Genomic DNA, 20,861 nt, shown 5'->3' on the forward strand with positions numbered 1-20,861 from the left:
TGAGAGTCTCCTTCAGTCTGTAGCACCGATTCATCAACAATCAACCAGTTCTGACACCATGTTGTGTTTGATATTGAAGGAGAGTGCAGAGGACACAGCAGTGCATCAGCAAGCAAGCAGGCTATTCAACTGCACTTTATTGACAACACTGAATGTACAATATGTGAACGCCTCCCATGTGGGCATGTCTGACAGAGTGACATAGGAATAACCCATTTACAACCACAGTCCTCTTCCTTCTCCCTCTCCCTCACCTCATCCTCATCCCCATGCCTTCTCCCTCTCCTTCACCACATCCTCACACCCTCTCCCTCACCCTCATCCCCCCTCCCTCACCTCATCCTCATCCCCACACCTTCTCCCTCTCCCTCACCCTCATCTGCTCTCCCTCCCTCACCTCATCCTCATGCCCTCGTCCTCTCCCTTACATCCCTCCCTCTCCTTCACCCTCACACCCTCTCCCTCACCCTCATCCTCACACCCCCTCCCTCCCTCACCTCATCCTCACCTCCTTTCCCTCTCCCTCACCTCATCCTCACATCCTCTCCCTCCCTCACCTCATCCTCACCCCCTTTCCCTCTCCCTCATCCTCTCCCTCCATCACCTCTTCTTCAAGTCCTCCCCCTCCCTCACCCTCATCCTCACGCCCTCATCCTCTCCCTCACATCCTCATGCCCTATCCCTTCCTCAGCTCATCATCATACCCTCTCCCTCTCCTCATCCTCACCTCCAAGCCTCATCCTCACATCTTCTCCCTCACCCTCACACTCTCACGCTTCTCTCACTCACATCCTCATGCCCCCTCCCTCTCCCTCATTCTCATTTCCACACCTCCTCACCCTCATCTTCACCCCTCACTCACCCCATACTCACTGCACCATCACAAACTCGAGCCCTTCACCCTGTTACCCTCAGTCACCCAACCTCATCCCTTCCCTCATCCTCTCTCCCTCAGCCTCTCAACCTCACACTCTTTCTTTTACCCTCACTCCCCACTCCTCCATGTCAGTGTCACACACACCCTAATTCTCCCCCTCATCTTGTCACCCACTCTCCCCTCCCTCTCCCTCACCTCTCCCCTCACTCTCCGTCATCCCTCTCTATTCCCTCACCCTCACTTCTCCCTCCGTCTCCCACTCTCCCCTCCCTCTCTGCCACCCAGTCACTGAGGCCTCTGCAAACTGGTCATGGCTGCTTGAGGACAGGGCCGGCCTGGGGCCTGGGCCTGGGCCTGGGCCTGGGCCTAGGGCCTGGGCCTGGGCCTGGCTAGGTGGCCTGGACCACTCGGCGCCTCTCACTGGACACACAGCAGGGCGGGCAGAGCAGCAACATCAAGTAGAGGAGCAGGCAGAGCCAACACGAACAGCTCTTCACCCAGAACGTGGACCAGCTGCCGTGGGCAAACACCGTTTCCAGGGTGGCCGACTCGTAACTGCACCGAGGGAGAAAGTGTTAGTAGTGAGACTGGGACAGGCCCACTGTAGAAGAGCCCAGATACCCTTGGGGAGGCTTGACGAATCCCACCCACCAGAGCTCCCTGACGTTCGGTGAAGACTGGGACAACAACTGCTCTCCCACCAGCCTGTCCCACTGGTGTGCATCGTCCTCAGCTCAGGGCGGCCTTTTGGCCCATCCCTCCATGCTGGTCATGTTCCACCCCCTCACTGATGACCCAGCTGCCATCTTTTCCCAGTCTCTTGCTGACGGGCACCAGGGGTAAGGGTCGTTGAACTTTGGCCGCTGGCTATGACTTTAGCTGTTTCTCCCCCGCACAGACCTGTCTGATCCCGGGGACCCTATCAGAGCAGCAACTCTTTCTCCCAAGCCATGCATCCTCAGCCTCAAAACCAGAGGGGTAACACCCACCCTGGTTCAGTGGTCAAACGGGAGACTGTTCTCCGACCCCCTTGGGGGTTCGACACAGCTTCGCAGTGGGACGGCTCGAGGTTATGTCAGCACAGAGTGTGTCCTCTGCGTCAGGTGTCTCACACTCACACACACACACACACACACACTCACAGACAGACACACTCACACTCACACACTCACACTCACACTCACACTCACACACACACATAGACAGACACACTCACACTGACACTCACAGACAGACACACTCACACTCTCACACTCACAGACAGACACACTCACACTCACACACACACATAGACACACTCACACTCACACACTCACACTCACACTCAGACAGACACACTCACACTCACACACACTCACACTCACAGACACACTCACACTCACACATACACTCACTCACACTCACACACAGACAGACACACTCACACACTCACACTCACAGACAGACACACTCACACTCACACTCACACTCACAGACAGACACACTCACACTCACACTCTCACACACTCACACTCACTCACACACACACTCACACTCACACACACACACTCACTCACACTCTCACACACACACAGATACACGGACAAACACACATACACAGATACATGTACACACACACAGATACATGTACACACAGACAGATACACACACACACAGATACATGTACACACACAGGTACACAGACAGACACACACACAGATACATGTACACACAGACAGATACACACACACACAGATACATGTACACACACACAGGTACACAGACAGACACATACACAGATACACACACACACACAGATACACAGACAGACACACACACAGATACATGTACACACACAGATACACACACACACAGATACATGTACACACACACAGGTACACAGACAGACACACACACAGATACATGTACACACACACAGGTACACAGACAGACAGACACACAGATACACACACACACACACTTCTTCTTCGGTTGTCCATCAAAATCGGATGACGACGTCCATTCCTTTAACAGTGAGATCTTTGATGACGATACAGTCCTATCCTGGACCCACAAACTCTATTGCAGGTGGGACATGTATATGTGGTCGTGGTGGCAACCATGGCTGCATTTCTCCTGGCTCTTTTCTGTCTTCTGGTTGTTCTTTCCATCTCCAGAATGCGAACCCCGTCCCTACACAGCTGTCACCAAGTGGTACGGTCAGCAGCAACCTCCTCCAGATCCTCGGGTCTGATCTTGCACTTCCTTCAAGTATTTTTCATCTGATCCTTATAGCGCTTCTTCAGCCTTCCAGCTGAGCGTCGACTATGATGTAGCTGGCCACTTAACACTCTGCGGGGTAGCCGACATGGGGGCATCCTTATCCCGTGCCCCAGCTACTGTAGCCGATGCTGGGTGATCATGGCCTCAATATTCCTGCGGTTGGTCTTTACAGGTATTTCAGTGTGAAGCACCCGCTCACACCAGGTAATTCCCAGGATGCACTGGAGGCAGCTTATGTGGAAGGGCTCCAAGGATTTGATGTGACGGCTGTAGGTTATCCAAGCTTCACAGCTCTGAAGGAGGGTGGTGACACAGACCGCTTGGTATACGGCGGCCTTTGTGGAGGGACGAAGGCTCCTGTTCTGAAAGACTCTACGCCGAAGTCTCCCAAAGGTAGCTGATGCCTGTTTAATGCGACCCTGGATGTCATTGTCCATGTCGTTGTCAATGCCGCTATCCTCGGAGAGAATGCTCCCTAGATATTTGAAAGATGGCACTACTGACAGCTTTTTATCACCAACAGTGAAGGCAGGTAGAGTGGGTGAGACACTGGTACTCCATTGGAAAACCACTTCTGTCTTGGTGGTATTGACAGTCAGCCCCACATCCTGCTGTACACCCTCACTGCCACAGCAAGGACAGTCTGAAGATCCTCCGGAGTATGGGCCACAAGAGCATGGCCGTCTGCATACTGCAGCTCCAGGACCCGCTCTCTATGGAGTTTGGTTGTTGCATGGAGCCTCCCGATGTCAGAGGTTGCCATCTAATCTGACGTCCACTGCCACACTGCTGCTGTCTTCAGTCTCATTGTGGGGAAGCTTGGTAACACAAGAGGAAGATGTTAAAGAGCACTGGCGCTGGCACACACCCCTGCCTCACCCCTGTGCGTGCAAGGAAGGGCTTGGACTCTTGTCCTCCTATGGTCACCCGAGCAGTCATCCCATCGTGGAACTGGCAGAGGATGTTAACAAGTTTATTGGGACAGCCAAACCTGAAGATGACATCCCATAAGAGCTCTCTTTGCACAGTGTCAAATGCTTTGGAGACGTCGACAAAGGCCATAAGCAGGTCCTGATGTTGCTCCTGGCACTTTTCCAGAAGCTGCCGGGCTGTGAAGATCATGTCGATCGCGCTCCTGTTCTTCCTAAATCCACTCTGCGATTCAGGCTGCATTGACTCGGTGATGTTGCTGATGAGTCTCTGAAGCATCACCTTAGCCAGGACCTTTCCAGTAACAGAAAGGAGTGATATGCCCCTGCTATTGCCGCAGATGGCCTTGTCACCCTTGTTCTTATAAATGACAACAATGTTTGCGTTTCTCCATTGCTGTGGGATGTCCTCATCAGTCCAGGCCTTGGTGATGTACTGGTAGAGGGTGCGCATTCACATGTACCCTCCGTTCTTCTGTAACTCAGCAGGGATATTGTCAGTGCCAGGCGACTTGTTCTTAAGGGAATGGACGGACAGACAGACAAACGCACACACACACGCACACACACTCACACACTCACACACACACAGACACACACACACACACACTCACACACACACACGCACACACACACGCACACACACTCACACACTCACACACACACACACACTCACACACACAGACACACACACACACACACACACACACACTGGCACACACACACACAGATACACACTCATACACACACACACACAGACACACACACACACACACACACACACAGACACACACACACACACAGACACACAGACATACACACACACTCGCATACACAATTTCGGTGCTGGGAACATGGTGACACTTGCTGGCTGCCCTCAGTGCATCCTCAGACTGTTGGTCATGGACACATCTCACTGCATGTTTTGATGTACATGTGACAAATAAAACTCATCTTTAAACCTGTGTTTAAAACTCAGCTTTGAGTTTGAGACGCGACTTACTTGAACCAGTTGGTGAGGGTCATCATGACGTAGAGGGAGGCCAGGAAGAAGACGAAGTGGAAGGAGGAGTAGCTGTAGGTGACGTGCTCACGTTCATTGTGGATCACTGCCTGCCCTCCTCTGTTCTCCACCTCGAGGCTGGGCTCTGCTCCCTCAGCGTGGCGGCAGACAGAGGCAACACATACATTCATTCCCAACACTTCACTCTCCCGCACATCAAGAAACCTCTACGCTCTGCGTCGGGTGGCGTGACAGTGAGCAGCTAGCACAATGCTTTACTGCACCGGCAATCGCGGAATCAATTCCTGCCGCAGTCTGTAACGGGTTTTATATTCTCCCCGTGACGTGTGGGTTTCCGCCGGGGGATCTGGTTTCCTATTATGTCCCAGGGAGAATCAGTACATCAGGGACTGTACCTCTGGGGAGAGTCAGTACATCAGGGACTGTACCTCTGGGGAGAATCAGTACATCAGGGACTGTACCTCTGGGGAGAGTCAGTACATCAGGGACTGTACCTCTGGGGAGAGTCAGTACATCAGGGACAGTACCCCGGGGGAGAGTCAGTACATCAGGGACTGTACCTCTGGGGAGAGTCAGTACATCAGGGACAGTACCCCGGGGGAGAGTCAGTACATCAGGGACTGTACCTCTGGGGAGAGTCAGTACATCAGGGACAGTACCCCGGGGGAGAGTCAGTACATCAGGGACTGTACCTCTGGGGAGAGTCAGTACATCAGGGACAGTACCCCGGGGGAGAGTCAGTACATCAGGGACTGTACCTCTGGGGAGAGTCAGTACATCAGGGACAGTACCCCGGGGGAGAGTCAGTACATCAGGGACTGTACCCCTGGGGAGAGTCAGTACATCAGGGACTGTACCCCGGGGGGAGAGTCGGTACATCAGAGACTGTACCCTGGGGAGAGTCGGTACATCGGGGACTGTACCCCAGGGAGAGTCGGTACATCAGGGACTGTACCCTGGGGAGAGTCAGTACATCGGGGACTGTACCCCGGGGAGAGTCAGTACATCAGGGTCTGTACCCTGGGGAGAGTCAGTATATCAGGGACTGTACGCTGGGAAGAGTCAGTACGTTGGGGACTGTACCCCAGGGGGAGGCAGTAACTTTGAGCAGAGTTTTCGCAAAATGGATTCACTCACCCTCTTCATCGAGGCAGCAGAAAGAACAGGAAGCTCTCTGGAATGGGGAAGAGAGTCACAGTGAGAGGGGTGGGGTATTGTGGTGGACTTCATCAGGAGTGTATACACTGGGACTAAAGATGATAAGAATTCAGAGCAGAATTATGCCATTCAGCCCATCGAGTCTGCTCCACCATTCCATCATGGCCGACTTATTATCCCGCTCAACCCCAATCTCCTGCCGTCTCTCCTTAACTTTTGATCCCCTGACTAATCAAGAATCTATCAACTTCTGCTTTTAATATACCCAATGACTTGCCCTCGCAGACGTCTCGCACAAACCAGAACAGCAGCAGGGAGCGGGATGTTGGGGACAAATAGAATGAAAATTTCAATGATTTTAAGAAATGTCCTGCATGATTAATTTTGAATGTGGTAGCGGTGAGTGGGAACAATGGATCTGAAAGCAGAGCAGCTGAATGGTGATCAGCTGTGGCCACATGGGACAGGGCAAAGGGGCCACATTCTTCTGTGTGAATGTGGAAGGAGAATGCAATCTGTGCGGCTCTGAGGGTGTAGGCAAGAGGGCTGGTGGTGTGGAGGGGTGTCTGCGGAGGTGGAATGGACTCTGAACTTCAATGTACTTCTGATTTGTTTTAATTGTGTTATTTCTTGTAAAAACTGTGTATAATTGATGTTTCAACTTTGCATTTCTGTGAATGCTGCTAATATGATACTAGACACCTGCAGTTACGTACTCCAAGGAAAGGAAAAGGTCCCGGGGAGGTTCATGAGAACGATCCCAGAATGAAAGGGTTAAAATACGAGGGGCATTTGATGGCTCTGGGCCTGTACTCAGAATGAAGCTGGATCTCTTTGAAACCTGTTGAATATTGAAAATCCTATATATTAAAAGTGGTTCCTTAAGGACGTTAGTCAGGAGGTGGGATGGTGGGAAAAGTGGGGATAAGCTCCCACTACCTATTAAACGCTCCCAATGACGTGTGTCTCAAATAGCTTCTGACAACTAAGCCCAGCTCCTGGCCTTCATATGTGGTTTAGCTACTAAACCTGGTGGAACGGTTTCTACTGACTGGAGCGGGTTACTGGAGCTGTAAAACCAGGCGCTCCATCAGTTGAGGTTGGCAGCTCATCTCGGAGAAGGAAAACTCTGATCTCGAACTTCCGCTGCCTTGTGGCTGTACCCACCCATGGGGAAAGCTTCGGGAGCAAACCCTGTGGAAAATTCAGAAGCTGGAGTCCTTAAAGCAACCTTACATTGAGTTCAACACCGACTGGCAACTCCTGCAAGGCCTCTGGTGCCTCTGCCAATACTTTAAGTTCTTCAGCTGTGTGGAGAGGGGGAGCAACAACTTGCTCTCCATATCGTCCTGCTGTGGCTTGCCTATCAACGTGGACGGCTGGGTCGCGACACCGACCAACGGAGGCCCCTCATTAGATAGAGTGAATGTCAAAACCATGCTTCCTTTAGTGAGGAGTCTCGGACCAGGGGGCAAAGCCTTATAATAGAAGAGCATCCCGTTAGAACAGGGATAAGGAGGAATTTCTGTGAGCAGGTGGTGAACCGATGGAATTCATTGCCACAGGTGGCAGAGCCCAGGTCATTGAGTTTATTTAAAATGGAGGGGTGTGACTTCCTGTCAAGATGGTGCCAGCAAACAGTGATCTCTAGGGCTACAACTTTCAGATAGCTAATCTCTTCAATTATTTCACCTTCTCTACATCTTCTGCTTGTTCTTTTTGTGTTTCAGAAACTGTAGGAGCCTGTGACATGCAGTTTGGAACCCAGTCAAATGATCTTACACCCTGCTGTCTGCGGAGAGGACTGTGAGCACTAGCTGCCTTTTGGACGAGACCAGCGACAGGGCCTGGCATTCTGATCGACCCCATTTCAAAGTGTCCAGAAAGACTGAAGCTCAGAGGTGAATGCAGAGGAGGCCAGCTGGAGGCCACGGGGCTGACCGGTTGGTAGCTGGGTTGGCGGTCATTCTTCACAGATGGACTGAGTTTGTCCTCAAAGCTGACAAAAGGATGTTTTCAGAAGTTTATATTCAGTTTTCAGTGTTTTCTTTCTTGTTGCCGATTGGCGAGTGGACGATGTGTTACTTTATATGTGAGACAGGGGTTGAGGACTTGGGGGTTTGAAAGTTTGTTTTATATTCTAGCTGCCGTTTTGGATGGGCAATCTGTTACTTTTGTACGAGGGAGGGGGTGGGGGGTTTGTGAGTTTTGTTTCTTTTTTGTGTGAGGGGTGAGTCGGTTAGAGTTTCTTTTCTTTCAATAACTTCCGTAGTTTTTCTATATTTCATGGCTATTTGGAGAAGACAAATACCGGCGTTGGACTGTACATGCACTAATGACAATAAAATTAACCTTTGATAGGTTCTTGATTAGTCAGGGTGTCAAAGGTTACGGACAGAAGGCAGGAGAATGGACTTGAAAAGGATAATAAATCAGCCATGATGGAATGGCGGAGCAGACTCGATGGGCCAAATGGCCTACTTCTGTTCCCATGTTTTACGGTCCATATTCCGTTGTACCTTTACATACATGTACTTATGCATATGACAATAAACTCGACTTTGATAATGGATATCTTTTTCGATACCTCACTGGGTAAACACCAACCTCCTCACTCTCAGCCCCCGTTCCCCCATTCCCTCTTACGCAAGTGGTTCTGCCCCCAGGGGTGTAGATGATTTCCCTCCTCTGGTCCTGCCCTTTTCACTGGCATTGATGTCGGAGTCATGGAGAACTGCACAGGGGAAGCTCCAAACAGGTTCAAAGGTCTGTGCTGGCCTTTCTGCCCATCTACACTAATCTCCTTTCTCACATTAGATCCAAATCTTCTCTGCTTTGCTTGGTTAGGGAAATGTCTCTGAAACATAGTGATTGTCTCTGATTCCACCTCCTCAGGCAGCACATTCCAGATATCAACCATTCTCTCTGTAAAACAGCCTCTCCAATTCCCTTTAAAACTCTTACCTCAAACCAAGACCCCCTTGTTTCTAATACCCTTCCCATCAGAAAAGATCCTTTCTATCTATCCTACCTCTGCCTTTTGAAATATTTTATATTTTTATTCAGCCCCCCCTCAGTCCAAGGAAACAAGTCTAGTCAATCTGAACAATAAAATGGCCTCTTGACCTTGAATGCGGTGGCACAGTACTCTGTTCCTTGGTCTTATGCCCTAAAGTTCTCTCAAACCAGGCAGCATCCTGAGAATCTTCTCTGCAATCTCTCTAATCCTCCTCCAGTCTGGCTTCCCAAAGAACATGATCTCAAACTTGTTGGAATTAAATATCAAGGCAAATGGACTTGCTGTGTTATCGAGAGACATTTCACCCCTCATCCAAGAAGCTTCTTCAGTTCTGACCCATGGTGGGTAGTTTCTCGGCGCTTAAACTCTGTGAGTTGTTTAAAGGTTTCGCAATCACACGAGGGTCGTTAAGAGTCGTAGAGATGAGGAGAGGGTCATTAGTCTTACTTTGCATGAATGGAGGTGAGAACTGTTGTGGAGACACTGGGGTAGAAAAGATGGGGCTGCTTTGTAAGTAGCTGATAGGTAGTGATGTACCCCACCCCTCTGTTCAGGGATGGGGTTTCCAGTTTGACAAAGATGCCTTCTTTAACCCCTCTTTCAAACCACCTGTTCTCCCTGTCCAAAATGTGCACATCATTATCAAAGGAGTGTCCCTCATCCTTTAGGTGTAGATATACAGCAGAGTCTTAACCTGAGGTGTTAACCCTTCTATATTGGGCTGTCCGTTTGCGAAGTGGTTGTTTTGTCTCGCAGGTATACAGATCTGTGCTGTTTTCATTGCATTGGATAGCTTATTGCTCTGTTGCCTGGGTGTAGGATCCTTGCGGTGGACGAGTTTCTGTTTGAGTGTGTTTGTAGTTTTTGGGATTTGGTGCTTGTTGAAAATCCTTACGAGTTTCTCTGAAACTCCAGCTGTATACGGGATGACTATGTTTTTTCATCTGCTTTGCTCCTTACGGCTGTCTGTTGGGCTGATGTCCCTGCTGGTGTTTGTCGCTGTCTTGGTGAAGGCCCAGTCAGGGTAGCCACAAACTTTCAAGGCTTCTCTCAAACACATGATTTAGCTGTATGTTGGCGGGCACATTCTCAGCACAGCGATGTGGTGTTCTGATAACCCCCAGTGTGTGTTCTAATGCATGATGAGAGTCAAACCATAGATACTGATCTGTGTGGGTTGCTTTCCTGTAAACTTCAATATCAAGATGTCTATTTTCTTTGATGTACAGTCAAAAAAGGCCAGTCTATTGAGGGGGTGGGGTATGACATCAGCTACTTACAATTCAGTCCTAACATCTCTACCTCGGCATCTCCGTAACAGCTCACACCTCCTTTCATGCAAAGATAAGACCGATGACCCTCATTATCTCTACAGCTCTTAACGACCCTCGTGAGATTGCTATACCTATAAACAACTCAGAGTTTCTAAACCAGAAGAGTACCCACTATGGGTCAGGATGGAAGAAGCCTTTGGGATGAGGGGTGAAACGTCTTCCAGACAACACAAGTCCAGTTGCCTTGATTTACTACTGCTTGATATACAATGACCTGGATGAAAGAGGACCTTCATAGGCAATGTGTTGGAATGAAGTTTTCTGCCCATGAACACCCCTCCCTATCTCCCAATTGATCCATATCCCACTGTAGCCTGCGATAATCTTCTTCACTATCCACACCAATGGAAGTGGGAGGTCAGGGCAAGGTGCCAGAGGGAGTGAGGATAACACCAGAGGGAGGAGCACCAACCTTGAACTCGTATCTGTAAACCCGCAGCATCCAGGAGGGGCCAAAGACCTTGGCCAGGTAGGAAGCTTCGTTACTGGGGAGAGGGAGAGAGTAGACAGAGTGAGCGAGCACAGCTCGGGCAGCCAGTGGGCTCTCCCAATCACAACCGCCCTGTCCTGTCAGAGGCCAGCATTCCAGCAATCACCCACCTCTCAATCTCCCTCCCACCGTGTGCGACTCCACCCCTGGCCCTGTCGCGTGACCCACTGCCCTGTGACCACAGCCGGACCACGGCGGGCTGTGACCGAGGACATAGACTGATCATTACCCCTCAGGACTGAGAACAAAAATCCTACACTCAGTGTCCACGTTACTAGCTGCACCCGCTCATTAATGCAAGTATCTAATCAGCCAATCATCTGGCAGCAACTCAATGCATAAAAGCACGCAGACATGGTCAAGAGGTTCAGTTATTCAGACCAAGCGTTAGAACGGGGAGGAAGTGTGATCTAAGTGACTTTGACCGTGGAATGATTGTTGGTGCCAGACAGGGTGGTTTATCTCAGAAACTGCTGATCTCCTGAGATTTTCACACACAACAGTCTTGAGAGTTTACAGAGAGTGGTGTGAAACAGAAAACAAAACATCCAGTGACTGGCAGTTCTGTGGGTGAAAATGCCTTGTTAATGAGAGGGGTCAGAGGAGAATGGACAGACTGGTTCAAGCTGACAGGAAGGTGACAGTAACTCAAATCACCAAGCATTACAACAGTGGTGTGCAGAAGAGCGTCTCTGAACACACAACACGTCGAACCGTGAAGTGGATGGGCTGCAGTAGCAGAAAACCACACCAGGTTCCACTCCTGTACCTAATAAAGTGGCTGCTGAGTGCAGAACAGTACTGCATAATACAGGCCTTTCCACTCACAATGTTGTGCCGACATCTTAACCCGGTCCAAGGTCAATCTAACCCTGCCCTCCCACATAGCCTCCATTTCTCTATCGTCCACGTGCCTATCCAAGAGATTCCTAAATGTTCCTAATGTGCCTGCCTCTACCACCACCCATGACAGTGCGTCCCACACCCCCACCACTCTCTGTGTGACCTCTGACCACTGACTCTCCTCTGACCACCTTAAAATTATACCCTCTCGTATCAGCCATTTCCTCTCTGGCTGTCCACTCTGTCAAATGCCGCTTATCATCTTGTATACCGCTATCAAGTCACTTTCTATCCTCCTTCGCTCCAGAGAGGAAAGCCTCAGCTCGCTCAACCTCTCCTCATAAGAAATATTCTCCAGTCCAGGCAGCATCCTGGTAAATCCCCTCTGCGCCCTCTCTAAAGCTTCCACGTGCTTCCCATAACCAGCAAGCAGTCTTACCAGGCAAACAGCACACAGCAGTACATGACTGCAGCTCCAGCGACGGTGATCAGCTTGCCCTCCGCCTGTTCCCCGTCCTGGCCAACAACTGGGACGCAGATGGTGATATTCTGTCCCTGGTATTCCACTAAGAGAATGAGAGAAACATCACACACTCCCCACTCCCCTCTCAGCTAGCCTGTTCCGACACAGAACCACGGTTGTAGAAGGTTGAAGCCTATCAAATGTTGAAAGGCCAAGATAGAGTGGACTTAGAGAGGATATTTACCATAAAGGGGAAATCTACAGCCTCAGATTAGAGTAGAACAGAGATGAGGAAGAATTTCTTCAGCCAGAGGGCGGTGGATCAGGTCATTGGATATGTTTAAAGCGGAGGTTGATAGATTCTTGATTAGTCAGGACATCAAAGGTTACAGGGAGAAGGTGGGAGAATGGGGTTGGGGTTGAGAGGGATAATAAATCAGCCATGATGGAATGGCAGAGCAGACTTGACAGATTGAATGCTCTAATTGTGCCTTAAGGTTTTATGGCCAGAATTTCAGCAGAGGGTTTATTTCAGATTTCCAGGGAGTCACTCAGCAAGGAGACAGGTCCCTTGACCCTCGTCTCTGCTGACCATCAAATGTACCCCCCACACACATCCTCTCACACACCCTCCCCTCAGATTCTACCTCACCCACACACTGGGAACTCTGCCAGGGACAATCCCAAGCCCCGCTGCGAAACCAGGAGGGCTGGGCATGGGCTGGCGACCCCGTACCATAAAAAACCCAGAGCTACAGAAGCTCCAGAGACCTCATCCCTGGGACAGGAAGGATCTTCACCCAGGAGACACAGGAAGCCGTGTGGTGAAAGCGGGGTTGATCCACCCCCTGTTGGCCCAGGACAGAGGAATCCGGCGAGCTGCGGTCGGTGGCCTCTGTCCAGGTAGGGGATGGCACACAGGGGGAGATTTACACCAACCCGCAGGTGGGTGGAATGAGGAGGGGACCGCATCCCCAGGGGGGAGCCCGTGCAGTCACAGGGAGTACAGAGGCCTGAAGACACACATTCAATGTTTCAGCAACAGCTTTTTCTCCTCCGCCATCAGATTTCTGAACAGTCCGCGAACCCATGCTTTCAGAAATCTAAGCAACACACACAAAATGCTGGTGAACACAGCAGGCCAGGCAGCATCTCTAGGAAGAGGTACAGGTCGACATTTCGGGCCGAGACCCTTCGTCAGGACTAACTGAGAGAAGAGATAGTAAGAGATTTGAAAGTGGGAGGGGGAGGGGGAGATCCGAAATGATAGGAGAAGACAGGAGGGGGAGGGATGGAGCCCAGAGCTGGACAGGTGATAGGCAAAAGGGATATGAGAGGATCATGGGACACGAGGTCCGGGGAGAAAGAAAGGGGGAGGGGAGCCCAGAGGAAGATGGAGAGCAGGCAAGGAATTATAGTGAGAGGGACAGAGACAGAAAAAAAAGGGGGAAATAAAAAATAAATAACAGGTGGGGTACGAGGGGGAGGAGGGGCATTAACGGAAGTTAGAGAAGTCAATGTTCATGCCATCAGGTTGGAGGCTACCCAGACGGAATATAAGGTGTTGTTCCTCCAACCTGAGTGTGGCTTCATCTTGACAGTAGAGGAGGCCGTGGATAGACATGTCAGAATGGGAATGGGATGTGGAATTAAAATGTGTGGCCACTGGGAGATCCTGCTTTCTCTGGCAGACAGAGCGTAGATGTTCAGCGAAACGATCTCCCAGTCTGCGTCGGGTCTTGCCAATGTATAGAAGGCCACATCGGGAGCACCGGACGCAGTATATCACCCCAGCCGACTCACAGATGAAGTGATGCCTCACCTGGAAGGACTGTTTGGGGCCCTGAGTGGTGGTAAGGGAGGAAGTGTAAGGGCATGTGTAGCACTTGTTCCGCTTACAAGGATAAGTGCCAGGAGGGAGATCAGTGGGGAGGGATGGGGGGGGGGGGATGAATGGACAAGGGAGTTGCGTAGGGAGCGATCCCTGCGGAAAGCAGAGAGAGCGGGGGAGGGAAAGATGTGCTTAGTGGTGGGATCCCGTTGGAGGTGGCGGAAGTTACGGAGAATAATATGTTGGACCCGAGGCTTGTGGGGTGGTAGGTGAGGACCAGGGGAACCCTATTCCTAGTGGGGTGGCGGGAGGATGGGGTGAGAGCAGATGTGCGTGAAATGGGGGAGATGCGTTTGAGAGCAGAGTTCATGGCGGAAGAAGGGAAGCCCCTTTCTTTAAAAAAGGAGGACATCGGGCCGGCTGGTGGCACAATGACATCAGCACCGGACCCGGGAGCGGAGATCCCCAGGTTCGAAATCAGTAGGGTCCGCTCCCGAGTACGCTTTCCATCCGTGCCGGGTTGAGTGTCGAGATCACAACTCAACCTCGTAAAATAAAGGGAAAAATACTGCAAAATGTCTGTGTGGGGAGTGGCACCACACAGTCTCTCCCTCTCGCTCTGCGCCTTGTAAAGGCATGAAAAAGACATCATCACGGATGCACGCACGTACACACACGCAGACACACACGCACAGACTCGTACACACGCAGGCATACGGCAAAAAAAAGGAAGGCATCTCCTTCGTCCTGGAATGAAAAGCCTCATCCTGAGAGCAGATGGGCGGAGACGGAGGAATTGCGAGAAGGGGATGGCGTTTTTGCAAGAGACAGGGTGAGAAGAGGAATAGTCCAGATAGCTGTGAGAGTCAGTAGGCTTATAGTAGACATCAGTAGATAAGCTGTCTCCAGAGATAGAGATAGAAAGGTCTAGAAAGGGGAGGGAGGTGTCAGAAATGGACCAGGTAAATCTCACTACCTTGCTGTGTTTTCGCACTATTTATTTATTTTACACATTCTTGTTGTAATTTACAGTAATTTTTATGTATTGCGTTGTACTGCCACCATAAAACGACAAATTTCACGGAATATATCGGTGATAATAAACCTGCTTCTGATTCGGATTCCAAACATATAACGGCAGAGGTGGGGATCGAACCTGGGCAGCTGGTGTCGTGAGGCAGAGGCTCTGAAATCCCCTCCCTCCCCTCGCCCCGGGCACCCCCAGGTGTCTATCACCTGTCAGAGCCAGTCACACTTGCATGTGGTGAGAGGCAGGCCTTTGGGAGAAGGAGGAGGGGAGCAGGGAAACTCAGCAGAGTGAGGGCAGATCTCTGGGATTCAGGAATGGGGGTTGAAACCTTCATTAACCCCGCACACACCAAGGTGGGACTTTGCGTTTGTGAGCCTTGGTCAACAGTGGAGGCAGCAACCTCTATCGCAGGCCTCCCCCCCCCCCCACACCCTCCCAAAGTGGCCGGTGGAATCAGTGACACCCCCCACTACCCCGCTGCGTATCCCAAGAGCCCCAGGACGCTGGGGTTAATCTTGCCCCATGGTGTTGGGCTCCCGCTGTGCACTGACCTGTCTCAGGAGGCCGGCTGGAGAGGGCGGAGAAGGTCAAGTACATGACATAGCAGCTGATGATGGAGGCCTGGAGTAGGCCGGTGTGGGGCTGCTCTGAAACCAGAAACAAGAGGCCAGTTGAGCATGGAGCAGGCAGCTGGGCCCAGGCCGACACCGACCCAGGCACAGACACAAAGTTCTGCTGTCAGATTTTGTAACTTCAAACATTAAACTAACTCAAAGGAAGACTCGGGAGTCTGAAATGTGAGCCTAACTTTGTGTTTACTCTAAGTGAGGCTCACACATATCATGTGGTAGTATGATGATGTGTGTAATTAACATATTTATACAAATAACCAGTAATGAATTACTGAAACAAACAAGAATGCTTCATCAAAAAATGTATGTACAGGTTTTCTCAAACATTACTGAAATATTAAATACAAAACACTCCTCCCCACTTAGCTATCAACTCAAATTCAATACAGAGTGCATCTGAACTATATACACAGTAGACTATATGATACAGACATCGACAGCATAGTCAGTTTTAAATTGTCCCATTCAGTCTTTTGGGACAACGTGACTCCTGACTTGGGGGGGGGGGGTCACTCTGCTTGGCAGGTGAGACTGGTGGCTGTGAAACGATCCCAATTTTTGCAGGAATTTTCATTCTTTCAGTAGAATGTACAATCTTTCCATCTCCAAATTTGAATGCTTTGTAACTGGGTGTATTTGTGTTCACTTCTTTCTGGTTTAGTTCACTTTTTAGCTTTCAGGCCATTTTTCTCCACACTGTGCATATGCATGCTGTATCAACAGTAGATCCTAGAGATTCCATCATCAAAATCTCTGCATTAGTAAGTGATTCCTTTGCAATGTTGTACGGCACTCTTCTACATCTTCAGATTTGTTACTTTCTTCAGTTACCTTAACTTGTTTGGTTCTGTGTGGATGGTTATTTGTCCAGTGGTTGGTACTTTGACAAACAGAACATTTCGATCTCCTGCCATACTTGTTTAGTGGATTTGTGCCAGGTAATAGTGCCCTCTTCTGGTCACTCTGGGAACTACGTTTGCTACTCTCTCATTTCTGTTCAGTAAAGTCTGCCATTTCCCGACTCAAGCTAATTCCAACTGTTGTCTTGGCGACATTTTCTCCAAAAATCCTCTTCAGTGCCAATTTCATAGATGCAACTCTAAGTTCTGTACATGAAGTTAACGGTAGCTGATTGCCCTTTACGTCTAGACACGCAGTATCCAACAATTTGAAAGCTAATACGGTGGCAGGAAGTTCCATTTTGTAATTACGCATGTGACTACTTTTGTTCAAAATCAATAATATAATCAACCATATTTGTAGAACTGTTTCTAGAAATTTTGTCCAAGTCCGAATATGCCTCATTTTTCGGACCCTTTTCTTCCTTCAGAAAATACTGAGTCAAGTGTATTTATTAGAGTATTCATAGAAACATAGAAACATAGAAACATAGAAAATAGGTGCAGGAGTAGGCCATTCGGCCCTTCGAGCCTGCACCGCCATTTATTATGATCATGGCTGATCATCCAACTCAGAACCCAGCCTTCCCTCCATACCCCCTGACCCCTGTAGCCACAAGGGCCATATCTAACTTCCTTTTAAACATAGCTAATGAACTGGCCTCAACAGTTTGCTGTGGCAGAGAATTCCACAGATTCACCACTCTCTGTGTGAAGAAGTTTTTCCTAACCTCGGTCCTAAAAGGCTTCCCCTCTATCCTCAAACTGTGACCCCTCGTTCTAGACCTCCCCAACATCGGGAACAATCTTCCCGCATCTAGCCTGTCCAATCCCTTTAGGATCTTATACGTTTCAATCAGATCCCCCCTCAATCTTCTAAATTCCAACGAGTACAAGCCCAGTTCATCCAGTCTTTCTTCATATGAAAGACCTGCCATCCCAGGAATCAATCTGGTGAACCTTCTTTGTACTCCCTCTATGGCAAAGATGTCTTTCCTCAGATTAGGGGACCAAAACTGCACACAATACTCCAGGTGTGGTCTCACCAAGGCCTTGTACAACTGCAGTAGTACCTCCCTGCTCCTGTACTCGAATCCTCTCGCTATAAATGCCAGCATACCGTTCGCCTTTTTCACCGCCTGCTGTACCTGCATGCCCACTTTCAATGACTGGTGTATAATGACACCCAGGTCTCGTTGCACCTCCCCTTTTCCTAATCGGCCACCATTCAGATAATAATCTGTTTTCCTATTTTTGCCACCAAAGTGGATAACTTCACATTTATCCACATTAAATTGCATCTGCCATGAGTTTGCCCACTCACCCAACCTATCCAAGTCACCCTGCATCCTCTTAGCATCCTCCTCACTGCTAACACTGCCACCCAGCTTCGTGTCATCCGCAAATTTGGAGATGCTGCATTTAATTCCCTCATCCAAGTCATTAATATATATTGTAAACAACTGGGGTCCCAGCACTGAGCCTTGCGGTACCCCACTAGTCACCGCCTGCCATTCTGAAAAGGTCCCGTTTATTCCCACTCTTTGCACCGTCATCTTTGTTCAAATCTTTCACCGAGATTCCTGACCTGGTCTCTTGCTCTTCCTGGAAGTGACAGTACAATGGCAAGGGCCTGCTTCTTCTTCTTGAGCTCAGTGACACAAGTCCATGTTACAATTTCATTTTTCCAGCTTACTCTCTTTGAATGCTGGCAGGGTCCTAGAATTGGAAACCATCCTCTGCTACCACTGATGACGTTCAAACAACAAGGACAAGTTTGTTTTTGTTTTAAAATTTTTACTTTCTCTGTTCATGTTTAGTGCACTAGGCTGCCATTTTCTTAGCCAACGTTTCCTCCCCCCCAACCACCCTCATGTCATGCCCGTAACAGGGAAAGTGAACATCCCAACTAGCCCAAATGAACAGAACTCAATATAAACCAGTGAACGAGACTTGCAGTATGTTACGCTACCAATATCCAACAGGACCTTGCAGTCACAAGACAGTCACTTGTTGGACTACCTCTGCCGCCTTCTTCCTTGGGTGGTTGAAGCAGCTGCAACAAAGTCCAGCTCGCTGGCATTTATAGCGAGAGGATTCGAGTACAGGAGCAGGGAGGTACTACTGCAGTTGTACAAGGCCTTGGTGAGACCACACCTGGAGTATTGTGTGCAGTTTTGGTCCCCTAATCTGAGGAAAGACATCCTTGCCATAGAGGGAGTACAAAGAAGGTTCACCAGATTGATTCCTGGGATGGCAGGACTTTCATATGAAGAAAGACTGGATGAACTGGGCTTGTACTCGTTGGAATTTAGAAGATTGAGGGGGGATCTGATTGAAACGTATAAAATCCTAAAAGGATTGGACAGGCTAGATGCAGGAAGATTGTTCCCGATGTTGGGGAAGTCCAGAACGAGGGGTCACAGTTTGAGGATAAAGGGGAAGCCTTTTAGGACCGAGATTAGGAAAAACTTCTTCACACAGAGAGTGGTGAATCTGTGGAATTCTCTGCCACAGGAAACAGTTGAGGCCAGTTCATTGGCTATGTTTAAGAGGGAGTTAGATATGGCCCTTGTGGCTACAGGGGTCAGGGGGTATGGAGGGAAGGCTGGGGTGGGGTTCTGAGTTGGATGATCAGCCATGATCATAATAAATGGCGGTGCAGGCTCGAAGGGCCGAATGGCCTACTCCTGCACCTATTTTTTATGCTTCTATGTTTCTATGTTTCACTGCTATCAAGCAACTGTCTCGTGTGGTGGGCCTGCAGTAGTTAATGTCTTTAGCAACCAGCAGTGTTTTGTGATCGTAAAAGAGATGTGAAGGATGGACAATTACACCTTTGGTTGGATACGGAGAGACAACTCCATCTGAGTGCAAATGGGAAACCCTGGTAACGTAACTTCCTTTAATATTCTATCCTCTGCACTGGCCCTGCGTCCTCCTTCCTCAGCCACTCTATTCTGTCAAGATACTCCTCAAACACAGCTGCCACCCACACCAACCCACTTGTCCTCACTCCCTGAAGCTTTAGGTCTTCATGTTCAAGAACTGCAGAGGCTGCCATTGACTCTTTCTGAGGATTTGCTCCAGGGAGGAGCTTTGGGACCATGTTCCCGATGCCTCTGAAATGCAGGAGGATGGGGTACATACCAGTACCCCGCATGCACAACCCTCCCCACCATCGCTACTGCCGCATTTACAAGAAGGTTATGTATATCGTCAATGATTTATTTTATCTTTTTCTTGCAGCTTAATTTTCCTCTGCTTGCTTGAGATTTTTAAAAATATAATCAGCTACAAACATGTCATTGTTCAGTGAATTTTCCAGTAATTGTAGTAGAGCTGCTTCTGTATTTTTCTGGAAGTTTCTTCAAGTTTCTGCAGCAGGCGTCTTGAATCTGGCTATTTTATGGGTTAATTGTCCAGTCCTCACTGGAAGGTTATGTCTTCAGTCAGAGCTGCAGTAGATTTTATATGACACAGCCGGTTTCAGTAACGCTTAATAAAACAACCATAAGCAACAAGTCTTACCCCTTATTCTTGACCTCCAAACTGGGGACCACAAAACCACCAGAATCCAACGACCCCACTGTTCGGGCCATGGCATCCTCTCACAGCTACCACCGGGCAGGAGATACAGAAGCCTGAAGTCCCACACCACCAGGTTCAGGAACAGTTACTTCCCCTCAACCAGCCTGGTCTGGAACCAGCTGGCATGACCCTAATCACTACAGCTCAGCAACGCAAAAATGGGTTTTTTTTGCTGTAATTTTGTTCCATCTTGCAAAAACTGTGTGCAGTTGATGTTTACTTTTGTCAATTAATTTAATGATGCCGTGCTCCAGCTAGTCATTGTGGGCGCGCTGGGCAGATGCCACAATGCACGGCCAAGGACACATTTTACTGGGCCTGATAAATGAGTGAATGTAGTGCCGTTGCAAGTCAGAGTTTCACTGCAGCTGTGTCACACATGTACCTGCGTGTGTGAATAAACCGGTCTGTGAAAGTGAACGAGACTCACTATGCTGTGTGTAGGAGGTATGAAAGTGAATGAGACTGCCTTGCTGTAT

At 49.4% G+C, this 20,861-nt stretch overlaps 1 protein-coding gene across 1 annotated transcript in view; it reads right to left on the reverse strand.

Annotated features, from left to right (window-relative positions):
• Positions 1 to 1,266: 1,266 nt before the first annotated feature.
• serinc4 (serine incorporator 4) overlaps positions 1,267 to 20,861 on the reverse strand; it is a 37,603-nt gene continuing 18,008 nt past the window's right edge. Inside the window, exons 6-11 of the mRNA XM_063071037.1 lie at positions 15,812 to 15,907; positions 12,376 to 12,502; positions 11,016 to 11,088; positions 6,230 to 6,266; positions 5,072 to 5,216; positions 1,267 to 1,432 (exon numbers count right to left, since the gene is read on the reverse strand). Coding sequence (XP_062927107.1) covers positions 1,267 to 1,432; positions 5,072 to 5,216; positions 6,230 to 6,266; positions 11,016 to 11,088; positions 12,376 to 12,502; positions 15,812 to 15,907 — 644 coding nt within the window. The remainder of the gene's footprint in view (positions 1,433 to 5,071; positions 5,217 to 6,229; positions 6,267 to 11,015; positions 11,089 to 12,375; positions 12,503 to 15,811; positions 15,908 to 20,861) is intronic.

The sequence above is a fragment of the Mobula hypostoma genome, chromosome 18 (genome assembly GCF_963921235.1).
Source record: "Mobula hypostoma chromosome 18, sMobHyp1.1, whole genome shotgun sequence".
Taxonomy (NCBI): domain Eukaryota; kingdom Metazoa; phylum Chordata; class Chondrichthyes; order Myliobatiformes; family Myliobatidae; genus Mobula; species Mobula hypostoma.